The sequence below is a fragment of the Oncorhynchus masou genome, unplaced genomic scaffold, assembly GCF_036934945.1.
Source record: "Oncorhynchus masou masou isolate Uvic2021 unplaced genomic scaffold, UVic_Omas_1.1 unplaced_scaffold_5517, whole genome shotgun sequence".
NCBI classification, from domain to species: Eukaryota; Metazoa; Chordata; class Actinopteri; order Salmoniformes; family Salmonidae; genus Oncorhynchus; species Oncorhynchus masou.
In genome coordinates this window covers 2014-19104 of record NW_027011933.1, presented here as the reverse complement: position 1 = coordinate 19104, position 17091 = coordinate 2014, and the positions used below count along the sequence as shown (strand labels likewise).

Here is a 17091-nt window from a genome sequence, read left to right as displayed (position 1 = left end):
TTTTTATACAGAAACCATACTGTGTTTTTATACAGTACCATACTGTTTTTTATAAGGTACTATAGTGTGTTTTTATACAGTACTATATCAGTTTTAGTAGCGTACTATATCAAAGTTTATAAGTGCAATTATACTGTGTTTTTATACAGTACTATACTGTGTTTTTATACAAGCACTACACAAGTTTGTGGTATGTATTATAATTGTTTTTATACAGCACTATACTTTGTTTTTTTATATACTATAGGGAAATTTATATACACTATAGTAAGCTAGATACAGTACTATAGTGTGTTTTTTATACAGTACTATACTAAATCTTCAGATTACTGCATCACCAATAACATGCTCTGGACTGAGAATAAAAATACTTGATTATATTCTGTTAAATCATGTTATACATAGCACAGAATGGAGAGAAATAATCATGTGCAACGTTAAATACGCAGAAATACAATAGAATGAAGTGATAAATGAAGACTATATGAAAGAAAACAGGCAGCTAATAGGAAGAGGAAGTGATTTCAGAAAATACACGTCTTCTGAAAAAAAAAAAAACGTCCTTAACAATAAAGTAAACTTCAAGATGTCCTTCATTCAAAAAAATCTATTCATTCATTTCCCTGTACCATAAAGAGCAGCGTCTTTGACTTCAGTCCAGAGTTCTCCCTTGACGATGAGATGGTCACTCTCTTTCTCGTCTGGAACTCTACTGATGATCTGAGACAGAGGTTTACAACCAAAGTTAATCAACAAGTACCTCTTACATGACACCCACCATATCAACCTAAAATTAATGGGAATCACTATCCGCAGGATAGGACCGGAGCCTATAGGTTTGCCTTCGTGCATACCTTTTAATTTCGGGTACACATCTGTGATAAACAACATACATTTTTAGGGGGGGGGGGGTATCAACAACCCTGCTGATGAATAAATGTTTTAAAAAATGAAGAGCTTCTGTCCCAATAGCTCTGGCTCTGTTGTCCCAATAGCTCTATTGTCCCGGGTCTGGAGCAGGCCTACCAATCATATATATTTCCTGTTTGTAGTAATCAGATGTAGGATGGATCCGCATACAAGTATGGGTTTTTACAATAGTGTCTGTAACGACTTCTTGATACAATATTACATAAATAAGTTCTACAAATTGGACTACTTCACTGTCAGTTTTGGTTGAGTATAAACCAATCAGAAGAGAGAAAGCCCATTGAAACCATGTAGAATTTATTTGTAGCCATCCTAGGGGGTGGTCCTGCGCTACTCATCAGGGGTTGCAACCGATCGTTTCGTCCTGATCAGAACCATTATTTTTTAAATTCCGTTCCACTGTTCCAATCGGCAAAATAAAGTTCTGAACCGGTTCGAACCCCCCCCCCCCCCAAAAAAAGTACTGGTGTATATTGTTCCATTCTGTTCCTTGTTTTGAATTAACCTGTGAAGAATTGACAGTTGTTTACATTTAGTTAATTAAATGACTTCATAGAGCAGTCTAGCTAGTTGTTTACATGCATGATGGACAAACAAGTGTGGCCTATGGCGCAAGACACAACTATAGAAAAATGCCCATAACCTAAAAGAACGTTATTAGCTGGTTCCCATGCTTTCAAAATAACGGTTCTGTTCCGGAACACTATGGATCACTTTCATTCCCGGTTCCGTTTCTGTTCTTTGAAAAATGTCATTTTCCAGTGTTCTGTTCCCTGAACCGGTTCCAACCCCTGCTACTCATAAAACATATTTAAAACTTGTATTATTCAGAAACATTAAATACAGCTATACCATCAACAATAAGACAAATATTGTGATATACTTTGGCCATATTGCCCAGGCCTAATCAGACGGACGTGTAGCTGGCTGTGGGTTCTCACCGGGTGGGAGGAGACGTCTATCGCGGAAGAGATCTCTGGTCTGTACAGCTTCCACTTGGACTTCATGGGTCTAAAGCTCATGGACGACTCCGTCTCTGGGGATTTCCCGCTCACCAATCCCATTATCTTTTTAGCTGCAGAGAGAAAGAGGGACATAAGGGCTTTTAAAAAAGCTGAGCAGCATAGGCCAATAAAAAGTTAAAGCCAGAGCAAACCATTACTGTAGGCCAGTCTGTTTCCGCACTCTCCTTATGGAATTGCTATGCTTGACAAGGACAATGGAGTAGAGACCAGAAGGCATCCATGGACTAACTGTGGACTGAGAGACCAGGCAGCATCCATGGACTAACTGTGGACTGAGAGACCAGACAGTATCCATGGACTAACTGTGGACTGAGAGACCAGACAGCATCCATGGACTAACTGTGGACTGAGAGAGACCAGACAGCATCCATGGACTAACTGTGGACTGAGAGACCAGACAGCATCAATAATTTAAACTGTGGACTGAGAGAGACTAGACAGCATCCATGGACTAACTGTGGACTGAGAGACCAGACAGCATCCTGCACTAACGTGACTGGAGAGAGACCAGACAGCATCCATGGACTAACTGTGGACTGAGAGAGACCAGACAGCATCCATGGACTAACTGTGGACTGAGAGACCAGACAGCATCGATGGACTAACTGTGGACTGAGAGACCAGACAGCATCCATGGACTAACTGTGGACAGAGAGACCAGGCAGCATCCATGGACTAACTGTGGACTGAGAGACCAGGCAGCATCCATGGACTAACTGTGGACTGAGAGACCAGACAGCATCGATGGACTAACTGTGGACTGAGAGAGACCAGACAGCATCGATGGACTAGTTCTGGACAGAGGGACTGTGGCCGGTTATATTGAACCATTGACCATTAAGGTGTGTTTTTTTCAACTGAAGATGTTACTTTGACTCCAGTTTGGTTTCAGTTTCTGGCTCTTGGTCATGACATGATGATCATGTAGTCTGTGCTCAGTGCTCTCTACTCTGCAGTGCTGTTCTGTGTGGGATAGACGGTCATGCTGTCAGTGTAGACTTGCACCAAGCCATTCCTGCTGCTGTTAATGTCAACTCTTACCTTTGCTACCGAAGACTCCGATCTTCTGCATCGTTCCTTCTTTCCTGCTATGCAAGCTGGACTGGGAGTCCTGGGGCCTTATGGATCCCTGGTCTTTACTGCCCCTGGCCGGAGATGGCTGTAGATGGAGGAGAAACCATGACATAAATAAATAAATAAAACTTAACTAGGCAAGTCAGTTAAGAACTAATTCTTATTTACAATGACGGCCTACACCAGACTGACTCATTAATTGAGCGCCGCCCCTATGGGACTCCCAAATCACAGCCGGTTGTGATACAGCAGGGATTCAACCAGGGTCTGTAGTGATGCCTCAAGCACTGAGATGCAGTGCCTTTGTGACCGCTGCGCCCACACGGGAGACCCAAAGTAAACCAATAAGTAATATAAAGACAAAGGTGAGATAATATACTTTATTATCACCGAGAGGAAATCTGACAGGCTTCCACATAAACACAATGTACACTGTCAACATAATGTACACCCCCTCCACACTCACACAAACTGGCATAAGTTCATGCCAGGCAAGGATTTTTTATTTTTTTTAACCTTTATTTAACTAGGCAAGTCAGTTATGAACAAATTCTTATTTTCAATGACAGCCTGGGAACAGTGGGTTAACTGCCTGTTCAGGGGCAGAACGACAGATTTGTACCTTGTCAGCTCGGGGGTTTGAACTTGTAACCTTCGGATTACTAGTCCAACGCTCTAACCACTAGGCTACCCTGCCGCCAAGGTGACACATCCACATGACGAGACCCTACAGGCCAGGCTCCAGTCCATTATCATCAGCCTCGGATTTAACAGATTTCTTGACAGGGGGACAAAGTCATGTTTGTATCTGTTCAAACATAAAAGCTGTGTGTCTCACCACCTCTTGATGCACAGCCAGTTTAGGAGCCAGTCTGGTCCTGGGGTTTCTATGGTTCTCCTTGTGCACCTCATCCTGAGGAACACCAGCGCAGAGACGCAGAGTTATGAGACCAGGGAGAGAGAGATGAGATTTAGGAGACCAGGGAGAGATGGGGGATTTAGGAGACCAGGGAGAGATGACACCAGGGAGATATAGATGAGACCCGTGGAGAGAGAAATGAGACCGGGAGAGAGAAATGAGACCCGGGAGGAGAGAAATGAGACCCGGGAGAGAGAGGTGAGATTTAGGAGACCAGGAGAGAGAGGTGAGATTTAGGAGACCAGGGAGAGAGAGATGAGATTTAGGGAGACCAGGGAGAGAGATGGGATTTAGGAGACCAGGGAGAGATGACACCAGGGAGAGAGATAGATGAGACCCGGGAGAGAGAATGAGACCCGGAGAGAGAAATGAGACCGGGAGAGAGAAATGAGACCCGGGAGAGAAAATGAGACCCGGGAGAGAAATGAGACCCGGGAAGAAGTGAGACCGGGAGAGAGAAGTGAGACCCTATAGAGAGAAGTGAGACCCGGGAGAGAGAAGTGAGACCCGGGAGAGAGAAATGAGACCACGGAGAGAGAAGTGAGACCCGGGAGAGAGAAGTGAGACCCGGGAGAGAGAAGTGAGACCCGGGAGAGAGAAATGAGACCACGGAGAGAGGAGACCAGGGAGAGAGAAATGAGACCCGGGAGAGAGAAATGAGACCAGGGAGAGAGAAATGAGACCCGGGAGAGAGAAATGAGACCAGGGAGAGAGAAATGAGACCCGGGAGAGAGAAATGAGACCCGGGAGAGAGAAATGAGACCCGGGAGAGAGAAATGAGACCACGGAGAGAGGAGACCAGGGAGAGAGGAGACCAGAGAGAGAGATTAAAACTCCATGGTGAGGATTTCGTTTTATGAATGTTACGACATTGAGAGATCAATTTGCATTTTAAGAGTCCCATGCAATTTCAGGTTGAATAAATCAGTAGGTTTCCAAAATGATTGATGTGGATTAACAATGTATGTTTCCCAGCTCCAGTTGAGGCCATCCCTGACACATCGAGTTTGAACTGTTCAGCTCACGGCAAAAGAAACCCTCATCTAAATGTGTACTCCAAAATAAAAGCATCTTCAATAACTTATTGGTAACATCTGTCCAACTCCGCATTCTGCTTTTAAATAGGATGCTGTATGAATCATTAAGCATGTTTCAAACTTCTGGACTTTGTGTTTCTGTATTTTATATGTTATATTTAAGCAATAAGGCATGAGGGGGTGTGGTATATGGGCAATATACCACGGCTAAGGGATGTTCTTTAGGCACGACACAACGCGGAGTGCCTGGACACAGCCCTTAGCCGTGGTATATTGGCCATATATCACAAACCCCCAAGGTAACTTATTGCTGTTATAAACTGGTTACCAACGTAATTAGAGCAGTAAAAATAAATGTTTTGTCATACCCGTGCTATATGGTCTGATATACCATAGCTGTCAGCCAATCAGCATTCAGGGCTGGAACCACCCAGTTTATAATCTTCAATAATCAATGGGTACATATTATTTATAGAAATTATCACTGAACAGCAGGAAATACCCAACGCTGAAACAACCCCTGTCATTTTAAATCACAACCATTCCATTGTCGTCTCTCAGAGGACTTCCATAGCTATGCCATTACGCCAACCGAGGTACTACCAACCAAAGAATTAGAAAATTAAGGGGATGGTGATGGATGGGGTAACAGGCATGAAGAGGGGAGAGGTACCCGAGAGAGGAGAGGTACCTGAGAGAGAGGAGAGGTACGAGAGAGGGGAGAGGTACCCGAGAGAGGAGAGGTACCCGAGAGAGAGAGAGGTACCCGAGAGAGAGGAGAGGCACCCGAGGGAGAGGAGGGTAGGACCGTGAGAGAGGAGAGGTACCCGAGAGAGGAGAGGTACCCGAGAGAGAGGAGAGGTACCCGAGAGAGAGGAGAGGTACCCGAGAGAGAGGAGAGGTACCCGAGAGAGAGGAGAGGTACCCGAGAGAGAGGAGAGGTACCCGAGAGAGGAGAGGTACCCGAGAGAGAGGAGAGGTACCCGAGAGAGAGGAGGTACCTGAGAGAGAGGAGAGTACCTGAGAGAGAGGAGAGGTACCTGAGAGAGAGGAGAGGTACCTGAGAGAGAGATACCTGAGAGAGGAGAGGTACCTGAGAGAGAGGAGAGGTACCTGAGAGAGAGGAGAGGTACCTGAGAGAGGAGAGGTAGAGAGAGGTACCTGAGAGGGGGAGGTACCTGAGAGAGATACCTGAGAGAGGAGGTGCCTGAGGGAGAGGGAGGTACCTGGAGAGAGGAGAGGTGCCTGAGAGAGAGGAGAGGTGCCTGAGAGAGAGGAGGTACCTGAGGAGAGGAGAGGTACCTGAGAGAGATGAGAGGTACCTGAGAGAGAGGAAGGTACTGAGAGAGAGGTACCGGAGAGGAGAGGTGCCTGAGAGAGAGGAGAGGTACCTGAGAGAGGAGAGGTACCTGAGAGAGAGAGAGGTACCCGAGGAGAGAGGGGAGAGGTACCCGAGAGAGAGGAGAGGTGCCAGGAGAGGAGAGGAGAGGTGCCGAGAGAGGAGAGGTACCCTGAGAGAGTGCCTGAGAGGTACCCGGGAGAGAAGGAGAGGTGCCCGAGAGAGGAGAGGTACCCGAGAGAGAGGAGAGGTACCGAGAGAGAGGAGAGGTACCCGAGAGAGAGGGAGGGGGTACGAGAGAGGGAGAGGTACCCGAGAGAGAGGAGAGGTACCCGAGAGAGGAGGGTACCTGAGAAGGGAGAGGTACCTGAGAGAGAGAGGTACCTGAGAGAGAAGAGAGGTACCTGGGAGGTGCCTGGAGAGGCACCTGAGAGAGGAGGTGCCTGAGAGAGAGGGAGGTACCTGAGGAGAGGAGAGGTACCTGAGGAGAGGGGAGAGGTACCTGAGGAGAGGAGAGGTGCCTGGAGAGGAGAGGTACCTGAGAGAGAGGGAGAGGTACCTGAGAGGAGAGGTGCCGGAGAGAGAGGAGAGGTACCTGAGAGAGGAGAGGCACCTGAGAGAGAGGAGAGGTACCTGAGAGGAGAGGTACCCGGAGAGAGGTACCTGAGAGAGAGGTACCTGAGAGAGGAGGTACCTGAGAGAGAGGAGAGGTACCTGAGAGAGAGGTACCTGAGAGAGAGGAGAGGTACCTGAGAGAGAGGAGAGGTACCTGGGGAGGAGAGGTACCTGAGGAGAGAGGAAGGTACCTGGAGGAGGAGAGGTACCCGAGAGAGAGGAGAGGTACCCGAGAGAGAGGAGAGGTACCCGAGGGAGAGGGGAGAGGGCACCCGAGAGAGAGGAGAGGTACCCGAGAGAGAGGAGGTACCCGAGAGAGGTACCCGAGAGAGGGAGAGGTACCCGAGGGAGAGGAAGGTACCCGAGAGAGAGGAGAGGTACCCGAGAGGTGCCTGAGGAGAGGTACCTGGAGAGAGGGAGGTACCTGGGGAGAGGAGAGGTACCCGAGAGAGAGGAGAGGTACCTGAGAGAGAGGGCACCGAGAGGCACCTGAGAGAGAGGAGGTGCCGAGGGAGAGGAGGGCACCTGAGAGAGGAGAGGTACCTGAGAGAGAGGGAGAGGCACCTGAGAGAGGGAGGGCACCTGAGAGGAGGTACCTGAGAGGAGGAGAGGTACCTGAGAGAGAGGAGGTGCCTGAGAGAGAGGACTGAGGTACCTGAGAGAGAGAGGGTACCTGGAGGAGAGACCTGAGGAGGTACCTGGGAGAGAGGAGAGGTACCTGAGAGAGAGGAGGTACCTGAGAGAGAGGAGAGGTACCCGGGAGAGAGAGGAGAGGTACCCGAGAGAGAGGAGAGGTACCCGAGAGAGAAGTGAGAGGTACCTGAGAGAGGAGAGGTACCTGAGAGAGAGGAGGGGGCCTGAGAGAGGAGAGGTACCTGGAGAGAGAGAGAGGTACCTGAGAGAGAGGAGAGTACCTGAGAGAGAGGAGAGGTACCTGGAGAGAGAGGAGGAGGCACCGAGAGAGAAAGGTACCCGAGAGAGAGGGTACCCGAGAGAGAGAGAGAGGCACCTGAGAGAGAGGAGAGGTACCTGAGAGAGAGGAGAGGCACCAGAGAGAGAGAGAGGCACCTGAGTAGAGAGGAGAAAACGGAGAGAGAGGCACCCAGAGAGGAGGAGAGGCACCTGAGAGAGAGGAGAGGTACCTGAGAGAGAGGAGAGGTAATCTGAGAGAGAGGTACCTGAGAGAGAGGAGGTACCTGGGGAGAGAGGAGGAGGTACCTGAGAGAGAGGAGAGGTACCTGAGAGAGAGGAGAGGTACTCCGAGAGAGGAGAGGTACCTGGAGAGAGAGGAGAGGTACCTGAGAGAGGAGAGGTACCTGAGAGAGAGGAGAGGTACCTGAGAGAGAGGAGAGGTACCTGAGAGAGAGGAGAGGCATTTCCCGAGAGAGAGGAGAGGTCACCGAGAGAGGTGAGAGGCACTCGAGAGAGGAGAGGTACCCGAGAGAGGAGAGGTACCTGAGAGAGAGGAGAGGTAACTCGAGAGAGGAGAGGTACCTGAGAGAGAGGAGAGGTACCTGAGAGAGAGGAGAGGTACTCGAGAGGGAGAGGCATTTCGCCTGAGAGAGAGGAGAGGTACCTGAGAGAGAGGTATCCCGAGAGAGAGGAGAGGTACTGCTCGAGAGAGTGGAGAGGTACCTGAGAGAGAGGAGAGGCGCCTGTCGAGAGAGAGGACACCTGAGAGAGAGGAGAGGCACCTGGAGAGAGATACCTGAGAGAGAGGAGAGCCCTGAGAGAGAGGAGAGGCCCGAGAGAGGGAGAGGTATCTGAGAGAGAGTACCTGGGAGAGAGGAGAGGTACCTGAGAGAGAGGTACCTGAGAGAGAGGAGAGGTACCTGAGAGAGGGAGAGGTACCTGAGAGAGAGGAGAGGTACCTGAGAGAGAGGAGAGGCACCTGAGAGAGAGGAGAGGCACCTGAGAGAGAGGAGAGGTACCTGAGAGAGAGGAGAGGCACCTGAGAGAGGTACCTGAGAGAGAGGTACCTGAGAGAGAGGAGAGGTACCTGAGAGAGAGGAGAGGTACCTGAGAGAGAGGAGAGGTACCCGAGAGAGAGGAGAGGTACCTGAGAGAGAGGTACCTGAGAGAGAGGTACCTGAGAGAGAGGAGAGGTACCTGAGAGAGAGGAGAGGTACCTGAGAGAGAGGAGAGGCACCTGAGAGAGAGAGAGGTACCTGAGAGAGAGGAGAGGTACCTGAGAGAGAGGAGAGGTACCTGAGAGAGAGGAGAGGTACCTGAGAGAGGAGAGGTACCTGAGAGAGAGGTACCCGAGAGAGAGGAGAGGTACCTGAGAGAGAGGAGAGGTACCTGAGAGAGAGGAGAGGCACCTGACTGAGAGAGGAGAGGCACCTGAGAGAGAGGAGAGGCACCTGAGAGAGAGAGAGGCACCTGAGAGAGGAGGTACGTCTGAGAGAGAGGTACCTGAGAGAGGGAGAGGCACCTGAGAGAGAGGTACCTGAGGAGAGGAGAGGCACCTGGAGAGAGGAGAGGCACTCTGGCTCGAGAGAGGAGAGGTACCTGGAGAGAGGAGAGGTACCTGAGAGGAGAGAGGCAATTCTGAGCGAGGAGAGGTACCTGAGAGAGAGGAGAGTACTCGGCTGAGAGAGAGGTACCCGAGAGAGAGGAGAGGTACCTGAGAGAGAGAAAATTCAGAGAGAGGAGAGGTACCTGAGAGAGAGGAGAGCCCTGGAGAGAGAGAGGCACCTGGAGAGAGGAGAGGCACCTGGAGAGAGGTACCTGAGAGAGAGAGAGGCACCTCGAGAGAGGAGCTGAGGAGAGCGGTTCCTGAGAGAGAGGAGAGAGAGTACCTGAGAGAGAGGAGAGGTACCTGAGAGAGAGGAGAGGTACCTGAGAGAGAGGAGAGGTACCTGAGAGAGAGGAGAGGTACCTGAGAGAGAGGAGAGGTACCTGAGAGAGAGGTACCCGAGAGAGAGGAGAGGTACCTGAGAGAGAGGAGAGGTACCTGAGAGAGAGGAGAGGCACCTGAGAGAGAGGAGAGGTACCTGAGAGAGAGGAGAGGTACCTGAGAGAGAGGAGAGGTACCTGAGAGAGAGGAGAGGTACCTGAGAGAGAGGAGAGGTACCTGAGAGAGAGGTACCCGAGAGAGAGGAGAGGTACCTGAGAGAGAGGAGAGGTACCTGAGAGAGAGGAGAGGCACCTGAGAGAGAGGAGAGGCACCTGAGAGAGAGGAGAGGCACCTGAGAGAGAGGAGAGGCACCTGAGAGAGAGGAGAGGTACCCGAGAGAGAGGTACCTGAGAGAGAGGAGAGGCACCTGAGAGAGAGGTACCTGAGAGAGAGGAGAGGCACCTGAGAGAGAGGAGAGGTACCTGAGAGAGAGGAGAGGTACCTGAGAGAGAGGTACCTGAGAGAGAGGAGAGGTACCCGAGAGAGAGGAGAGGTACCCGAGAGAGAGGAGAGGTACCCGAGAGAGAGGAGAGGTACCTGAGAGAGAGGAGAGGTACCTGAGAGAGAGGAGAGGTACCTGAGAGAGAGGAGAGGTACCTGAGAGAGAGGAGAGGTACCTGAGAGAGAGGAGAGGTACCTGAGAGAGAGGAGAGGTACCTGAGAGAGAGGTACCTGAGAGAGAGGAGAGGTACCTGAGAGAGAGGAGAGGTACCTGAGAGAGAGGAGAGGTACCCGAGAGAGAGGAGAGGTACCTGAGAGAGGAGCTCATGCGTTGCTCTCCTTTTAGCTGGACTGCGCCATCCGATCTTCTTAAAAAAAAAAAAGAAGAAGAAAGAGGTTTGTTATAAAGTTAGCAAGAATATCACGAGTCTAATACACCAAGGGCAATGTGTGTCAACCCTGTACCAACCAACCACAAAGATGCCTATAAAATCAGACATTGATATGATATTGACACCTGAATTACATCAGGACTGAAAGGCTACGCGGGTCATAATGTGAAGATAAATACTTCAACAGCATATTTAAAAACGTTTAGATGCTTCAACTTCTGGTGCTTCAAATGCATTTATCTTTTATACTAAAAAATGATTGCCCTGTTTATGTGTTGGTTATGAATCTTCTATAAAATAATTAACCGTCTAAAAGATTTAGAGGCTTTGTTTTGTGAATTAAAATAAAACCTTTATTACTAAATAGAAAACATTGTGAAAAATATTTTGAAATGAACTCGAGTTTCCCTTGTCGTCATCTGTCAACATGTCTTTCTTCATGTCTCGTGTTCAACAAAATGCTTGGCATTTTATTCCCAACAGTGAAGTGTTGATGTCTAGCGCCTGGCATCAGCGCTGTGCCATTTCAGAGTCAGCGAGACAGACCTCAGGGAAAGAGTTGTTTTTGTGACAGATACCAGAATGACTGAGTAACACCAAAGATAGAACTAGGAACATCAGAGCTCCCAAAGACTCCCCCGCCGTGTTGTGTGGGCTTTAGTTAGTTACCGTGTTGTTAACTAGGGACGGCAGGTAGCCTAGCGGTTAGAGTGTAGGGACGGCAGGTAGCCTAGCGGTTAGAGTGTAGGGACGGCAGGTAGCCTAGCGGTTAGAGTGTAGGGACGGCAGGTAGCCTAGCGGTTAGAGTGTAGGGACGGCAGGTAGCCTAGCGGTTAGAGTGTAGGGACGGCAGGTAGCCTAGTGGTTAGAGTGTAGGGACGGCAGGTAGCCTAGTGGTTAGAGTGTAGGGACGGCAGGTAGCCTAGTGGTTAGAGTGTAGGGACGGCAGGTAGCCTAGTGGTTAGAGTGTAGGGACGGCAGGTAGCCTAGTGGTTAGAGCGTTGGGCCAGTAACCGAAAGGTTGTTAGATCAAATCCCAGAGTTGACAATTCTGCCCCTGAACAAGGCAGTTAACCCACCGACGTCATTGTAAATTAGAATTTGTTCTTAACTGACTTGCCTAATTTAATTAAATAAATGTTCAAATATATATTTTTAAGTACAGGCCATGTTTAAAGGCAGTTCCTCCCCGCAGAACTTCTTAGGGAGGAGAGGAATCCCGCAAATACAATGGAGATTCACTCCTCCCCCCTCTGGGACAGTCAGTAATGGAATTACTTTAGTCTCAAACTGCAGAGGTTTAACCCCATAAATACTCCTCCTATATGGACTTAATACTGCACCATAGCCTTTACTCACTCCTACTCTGCAGCAGAGACCACGCCTCCTCCTACGCCGCAGCAGAGACCACGCCTCCTCCTACGCCGCAGCAGAGACCACGCCTCCTCCTACGCCGCCGCAGCAGAGACCACGCCTCCTCCTACGCCGCAGCAGAGACCACGCCTCCTCCTACACCGCAGCAGAGACCACGCCTCCTCCTACGCCGCTGCAGCAGAGACCACGCCTCCTCCTACACCGCAGCAGAGACCACGCCTCCTCCTACGCCGCAGCAGCAGAGACCACGCCTCCTCCTACGCCGCAGCAGCAGAGACCACGCCTCCTCCTACGCCGCTGCAGCAGAGACCACGCCTCCTCCTACGCCACAGCAGAGACCACGCCTCCTCCTACGCCGCAGCAGAGACCACGCCTCCTCCTACGCCGCTGCAGCAGAGACCACGCCTCCTCCTACCCCGCAGCAGCAGAGACCACACCTCCTCCTACGCCGCAGCAGCAGAGACCACGCCTCCTCCTACGCCGCCGCAGCAGAGACCACGCCTCCTCCTACGCCGCCGCAGCAGAGACCACGCCTCCTCCTACGCCGCAGCAGAGACCACGCCTCCTCCTACGCCGCAGCAGAGACCACGCCTCCTCCTACGCCGCAGCAGAGACCACGCCTCCTCCTACGCCGCAGCAGAGACCACGCCTCCTCCTACGCCGCTGCAGCAGAGACCACGCCTCCTCCTACGCCGCTGCAGCAGAGACCACGCCTCCTCCTACACCGCAGCAGAGACCACGCCTCCTCCTACGCCGCAGCAGCAGAGACCACGCCTCCTCCTACGCCGCAGCAGCAGAGACCACGCCTCCTCCTACGCCGCTGCAGCAGAGACCACGCCTCCTCCTACGCCACAGCAGAGACCACGCCTCCTCCTACGCCGCTGCAGCAGAGACCACGCCTCCTCCTACGCCGCTGCAGCAGAGACCACGCCTCCTCCTACCCCGCAGCAGCAGAGACCACGCCTCCTCCTACGCCGCAGCAGCAGAGACCACGCCTCCTCCTACGCCGCAGCAGCAGAGACCACGCCTCCTCCTACGCCGCAGCAGAGACCACGCCTCCTCCTACACCGCAGCAGAGACCACGCCTCCTCCTACGCCTGCAGCAGAGACCACGCCGCTGCAGCAGAGACCACGCCTCCTCCTACGCTGCTGCAGCAGAGACCACGCCTCCTCCTACGCCACTGCAGCAGAGACCACGCCTCCTCCTACGCCGCTGCAGCAGAGACCACGCCTCCTCCTACGCCACAGCAGAGACCACGCCTCCTCCTACGTCACTGCAGCAGAGACCACGCCTCCTCCTACACTACAGCAGAGACCACGCCTCCTCCTACGCTACAGCAGAGACCACGCCTCCTCCTACGCTACAGCAGAGACCACGCCTCCTCCTACGCCACTGCAGCAGAGACCACGCCTCCTCCTACGCCGCTGCAGCAGAGACCACGCCTCCTCCTACGCCGCTGCAGCAGAGCCCCTACACTACATCGACTCATTATATTCACACAACAACCATGCGTGTGTTAGATCCCACCACATGTAATAGGAAACTCTATACATTTACTTCCATAAAAACAAGCACAAGCCTTTCAGTTCAATATATAATGTAAGATGGAGCAGTAAACTATTCATATGTTGAACAACTTGCTCTTCAGATGAACCTAATTCACACGTCATCATGGCTTATCTGGAGGCTATTTAAACAGGTTTGCTTCTGTATGGTTTCTTATGCCATTGCAATTAGTTCGGGTAAGGACTCCTTTACTGGACATGGGATAACAGAACTGTTGCCGTATAACGCTACTCTCTGTAAAATGTATTTCAGATGACTGACAGGAGAGAGACCTCAGCTGAATGGTAAGATGGACAGGGTCTGCAGTGGCGGAAGGACCACACAGTTGTACCCTGGACTGAACCTACAGCAAGTCCCTCACTGCAAGTGAACACGACTACCTTGTCGATCTCAGAGCTCTTCCTCTTGCGGGGTGATTTTGACGTTGACCACAGCCCCTCCCTGGCGTTTCCAGGCCATCCTGTTGGGCTGCATGGGCTGAAGGAGATCTCGAGCTCAGGCTTGGGGAAGCGGCTGGTCCTGCCTCCTTCTGTGGAGATCTCTGGAGGAGTCGAGCACCGATAGGTAGCCCCAGACCCCTACAGACAGACAGACAGACAGACAGACAGACAGACAGACAGACAGACAGACAGACAGACAGACAGACAGACAGACAGGGGTACACAGGATGACAGTGAGGGGTTAACCTACTAGTCAGTTAACCTACAGGAGTGCCTAGTCAGTTGGGTTAACCTACTAGTCAGTTAGGTTAACCTACAGGAGCGTCAGTCAGTTGGGTTAACCTACTAGTCAGTTGGGTTAACCTACAGGAGTGCCTAGTCAGTTGGGTTAACCTACTAGTCAGTTGGTTAACCTACAGGAGTAACGTCTAGTCAGTTGGGTTAACCTACAGGAGTGCCTAGTCAGTTGGTAATGCCTATTGTAAGGTGGCTGTTCCACTGGATGTCTAGTCAGGTGAATTCACCCAATTTGGGCTAAGTGCCTAGCTCTGGATACAGGAGTGCCTAGTCAGTGGGTTAATGACTTAAATGTAACCTATGTCAGCTGGTTAACCTACAGGAGTGCCTAGTCAGTTGGGTTAACCTACTAGTCAGTTGGGTTAACCTACAGGAGCCGCCTAGTTGTCTAGTCAGTTGGGTTAACTTACAGGAGTGCCTAGTCAGTTGGGTTAACCTACAGAGTGCTAGTCAGTTGGGTTAACCTACTAGTCTAGTCAGCTGGGTTAACCTACTTGCCTAGTCAGTTGGGTTAACCTACTAGTCAGTTGGGTTAACCTACAGAAGCGTCTAGTCAGTTGGGTTAACCTACAGGAGTGCCTAGTCAGTTGGGTTAACCTACTAGTCAGTTGGGTTAACCTACAGGAGTGCCTAGTCAGTTGGGTTAACCTACAGGAGCGCTAGTCAGTTGGGTTAACCTACAGGAGTGTCCACAGGAGTGCCTAGTCAGTTGGGTTAACCTACGAGTCAGTTCGGTTAACCTACAGGAGTGCCTAGTCGGCTGGGTTAACCTACAGGAGTGCCTAGTCAGTTGGGTTAACCTACTAGTCAGTTGGGTTAACCTACAGGAGTGCCTAGTCAGTTGGGTTAACCTACAGGAGCGTCTAGCTCAGTTGGGTTAACCTACTGTCTAGTCAGTGGGTTAACCTACAGGAGTGCCTAGTCAGTTGGGTTAACCTACAGGAGTGTCTAGTCAGTTGGGTTAACCTACAGGAGTGCCTAGTCAGTTGGGTTAACCTACAGGAGTGCCTAGTCAGTTGGGTTAACCTACGAGTCAGTTGGGTTAACCTACAGGAGTGACTAGTCAGTTGGGATTAACCTACTAGTCAGTTGGGTTAACCTACAGGAGTGTCTCGTCAGTTGGGTTAACCTACAGGAGTGTCTCTGTGTGAAAACTAGTCAGTCTTAAATCCCTGCGCTCCCCCTTGACTACCGTAGCTATGGAAAATAGCTGATGGGCATGCTGGAGTCTTTCAGTGAGCTATGGAACTAGTTGGCTCCGAGTCACCTTAAGTGAGCCGGATCATTTGGCTCCATTCACCTTAAAGACTCGTTCATTTGGCTCCATTCACCTTAAAGACTCGTTCATTTGGCTCCATTCACCTTAAAGACTACCGTTCATTTGGCTCCATTCACCTAAAAGAGTCGTTCATTTGGCTCCATTCACCTAAACGCTGATATCTCAAAGTGCTGTACAGAAACCCAGCCTAAAAACCCCAAACAGCAAGCAATGCAGGTGTAGAAGCACGGTGGCTAGGAAAAACTCCCCGAGAAAGGCCAGAACCTAGGAAGAAACCGAGAGAGGAACCAGGCTATGTGGGGTGGCCAGTCCTTTTCTGGCTGTGCCGGGTAGAGATTATAACTGAACATGGCCAAGATGTTCAAATGTTCATAAATGACCAGCATGGTCCAATAATAATAATAAGTCAGAACAGTTGAAACTGGAGCAGCAGCACGGCCAGGTGGACTGGGGACAGCAAGGAGTCATCATGTCAGGTAGTCCTGAGGCATGGTCCTAATTTAAAGCCTAAAACATTGCTTACCATGTCAGATTGTGTGAAATGCCAGTTCAAATACATCTTTACCTGACAAAATAATGAGATATGCCAAAATATATATACATTTGTTTTTTTTACTCACTGCAAAAATGAGTGTGGACTAGAATGAGGCTCTCTCCCTACCATCTATTGTTTCTGCAGTAATTCATGTTTTATAACAAAAAAAAATCCTTACTCGGGAGTGTCTCCTGACGCACGAAGGGAACCATATTGGATTGATTCAATAGGATTGATTCAATAGGATTGATTCAATAGGATTGATTCAATAGGATTGATTCAATAGGATTGATTCAATAGGATTGATTCAATAGGATTGATTCAATAGGATTGATTCAATGACTCACATAACTGTGGTTCCATTCAGTAAACTTGCATCAGAGCAAGACGGACGTGGCGCTAACCGACCCTAGCCTTGGAAACCCGGACCCCCTAGGCAACAGCAGTGACTCCCAACAAACCACGAGGCAGACATGCAGATGAGAACCTAGCCTTGGAAACCCGACCCCCTAGGCAACAGCAGTGACTCCCAACAAACCACGAGGCAGACATGCAGATGAGAACCTAGCCTTGGAAACCCGAACCCCTAGGCAACAGCAGTGACTCCCAACAAACCACGAGGCAGACATGCAGATGAGAACCTAGCCTTGGAAACCCAACCCCCTAGGCAACAGCAGTGACTGCCAACAAACCACGAGGCAGACATGCAGATGAGAACCTAGCCTTGGAAACCGGACCCCCTAGGCAACAGCAGTGACTCCCAACAAAACACGAGGCAGACATGCAGATGAGAACCTAGCCTTGGAGACCCGACCACCTAGGCAACAGCAGTGACTCCCAACAAAACACGAGGCAGACATGCAGATGAGAACCTAGCCTTGGAAACCGGACCCCCTAGGCAACAGCAGTGACTCCCAACAAACCACGA

At 50.6% G+C, this 17091-nt stretch overlaps 1 protein-coding gene across 1 annotated transcript; it reads right to left on the bottom strand.

Moving 5' to 3' along the window:
* Positions 1 to 361: 361 nt before the first annotated feature.
* On the bottom strand, positions 362 to 16375 carry LOC135536067 (kinesin-like protein KIF20B). Its single transcript, XM_064962456.1, has 7 exons — positions 16342 to 16375; positions 13993 to 14153; positions 10591 to 10647; positions 3868 to 3942; positions 2997 to 3114; positions 1872 to 2005; positions 362 to 720 (listed from the first exon to the last, which is right to left on the bottom strand). Exons 1-7 carry the CDS (start codon positions 16373 to 16375, stop codon positions 616 to 618), a joined length of 684 nt encoding a protein of 227 aa, XP_064818528.1. The 3' UTR covers positions 362 to 615.
* Between the last annotated feature and the right edge of the window lie 716 nt (positions 16376 to 17091).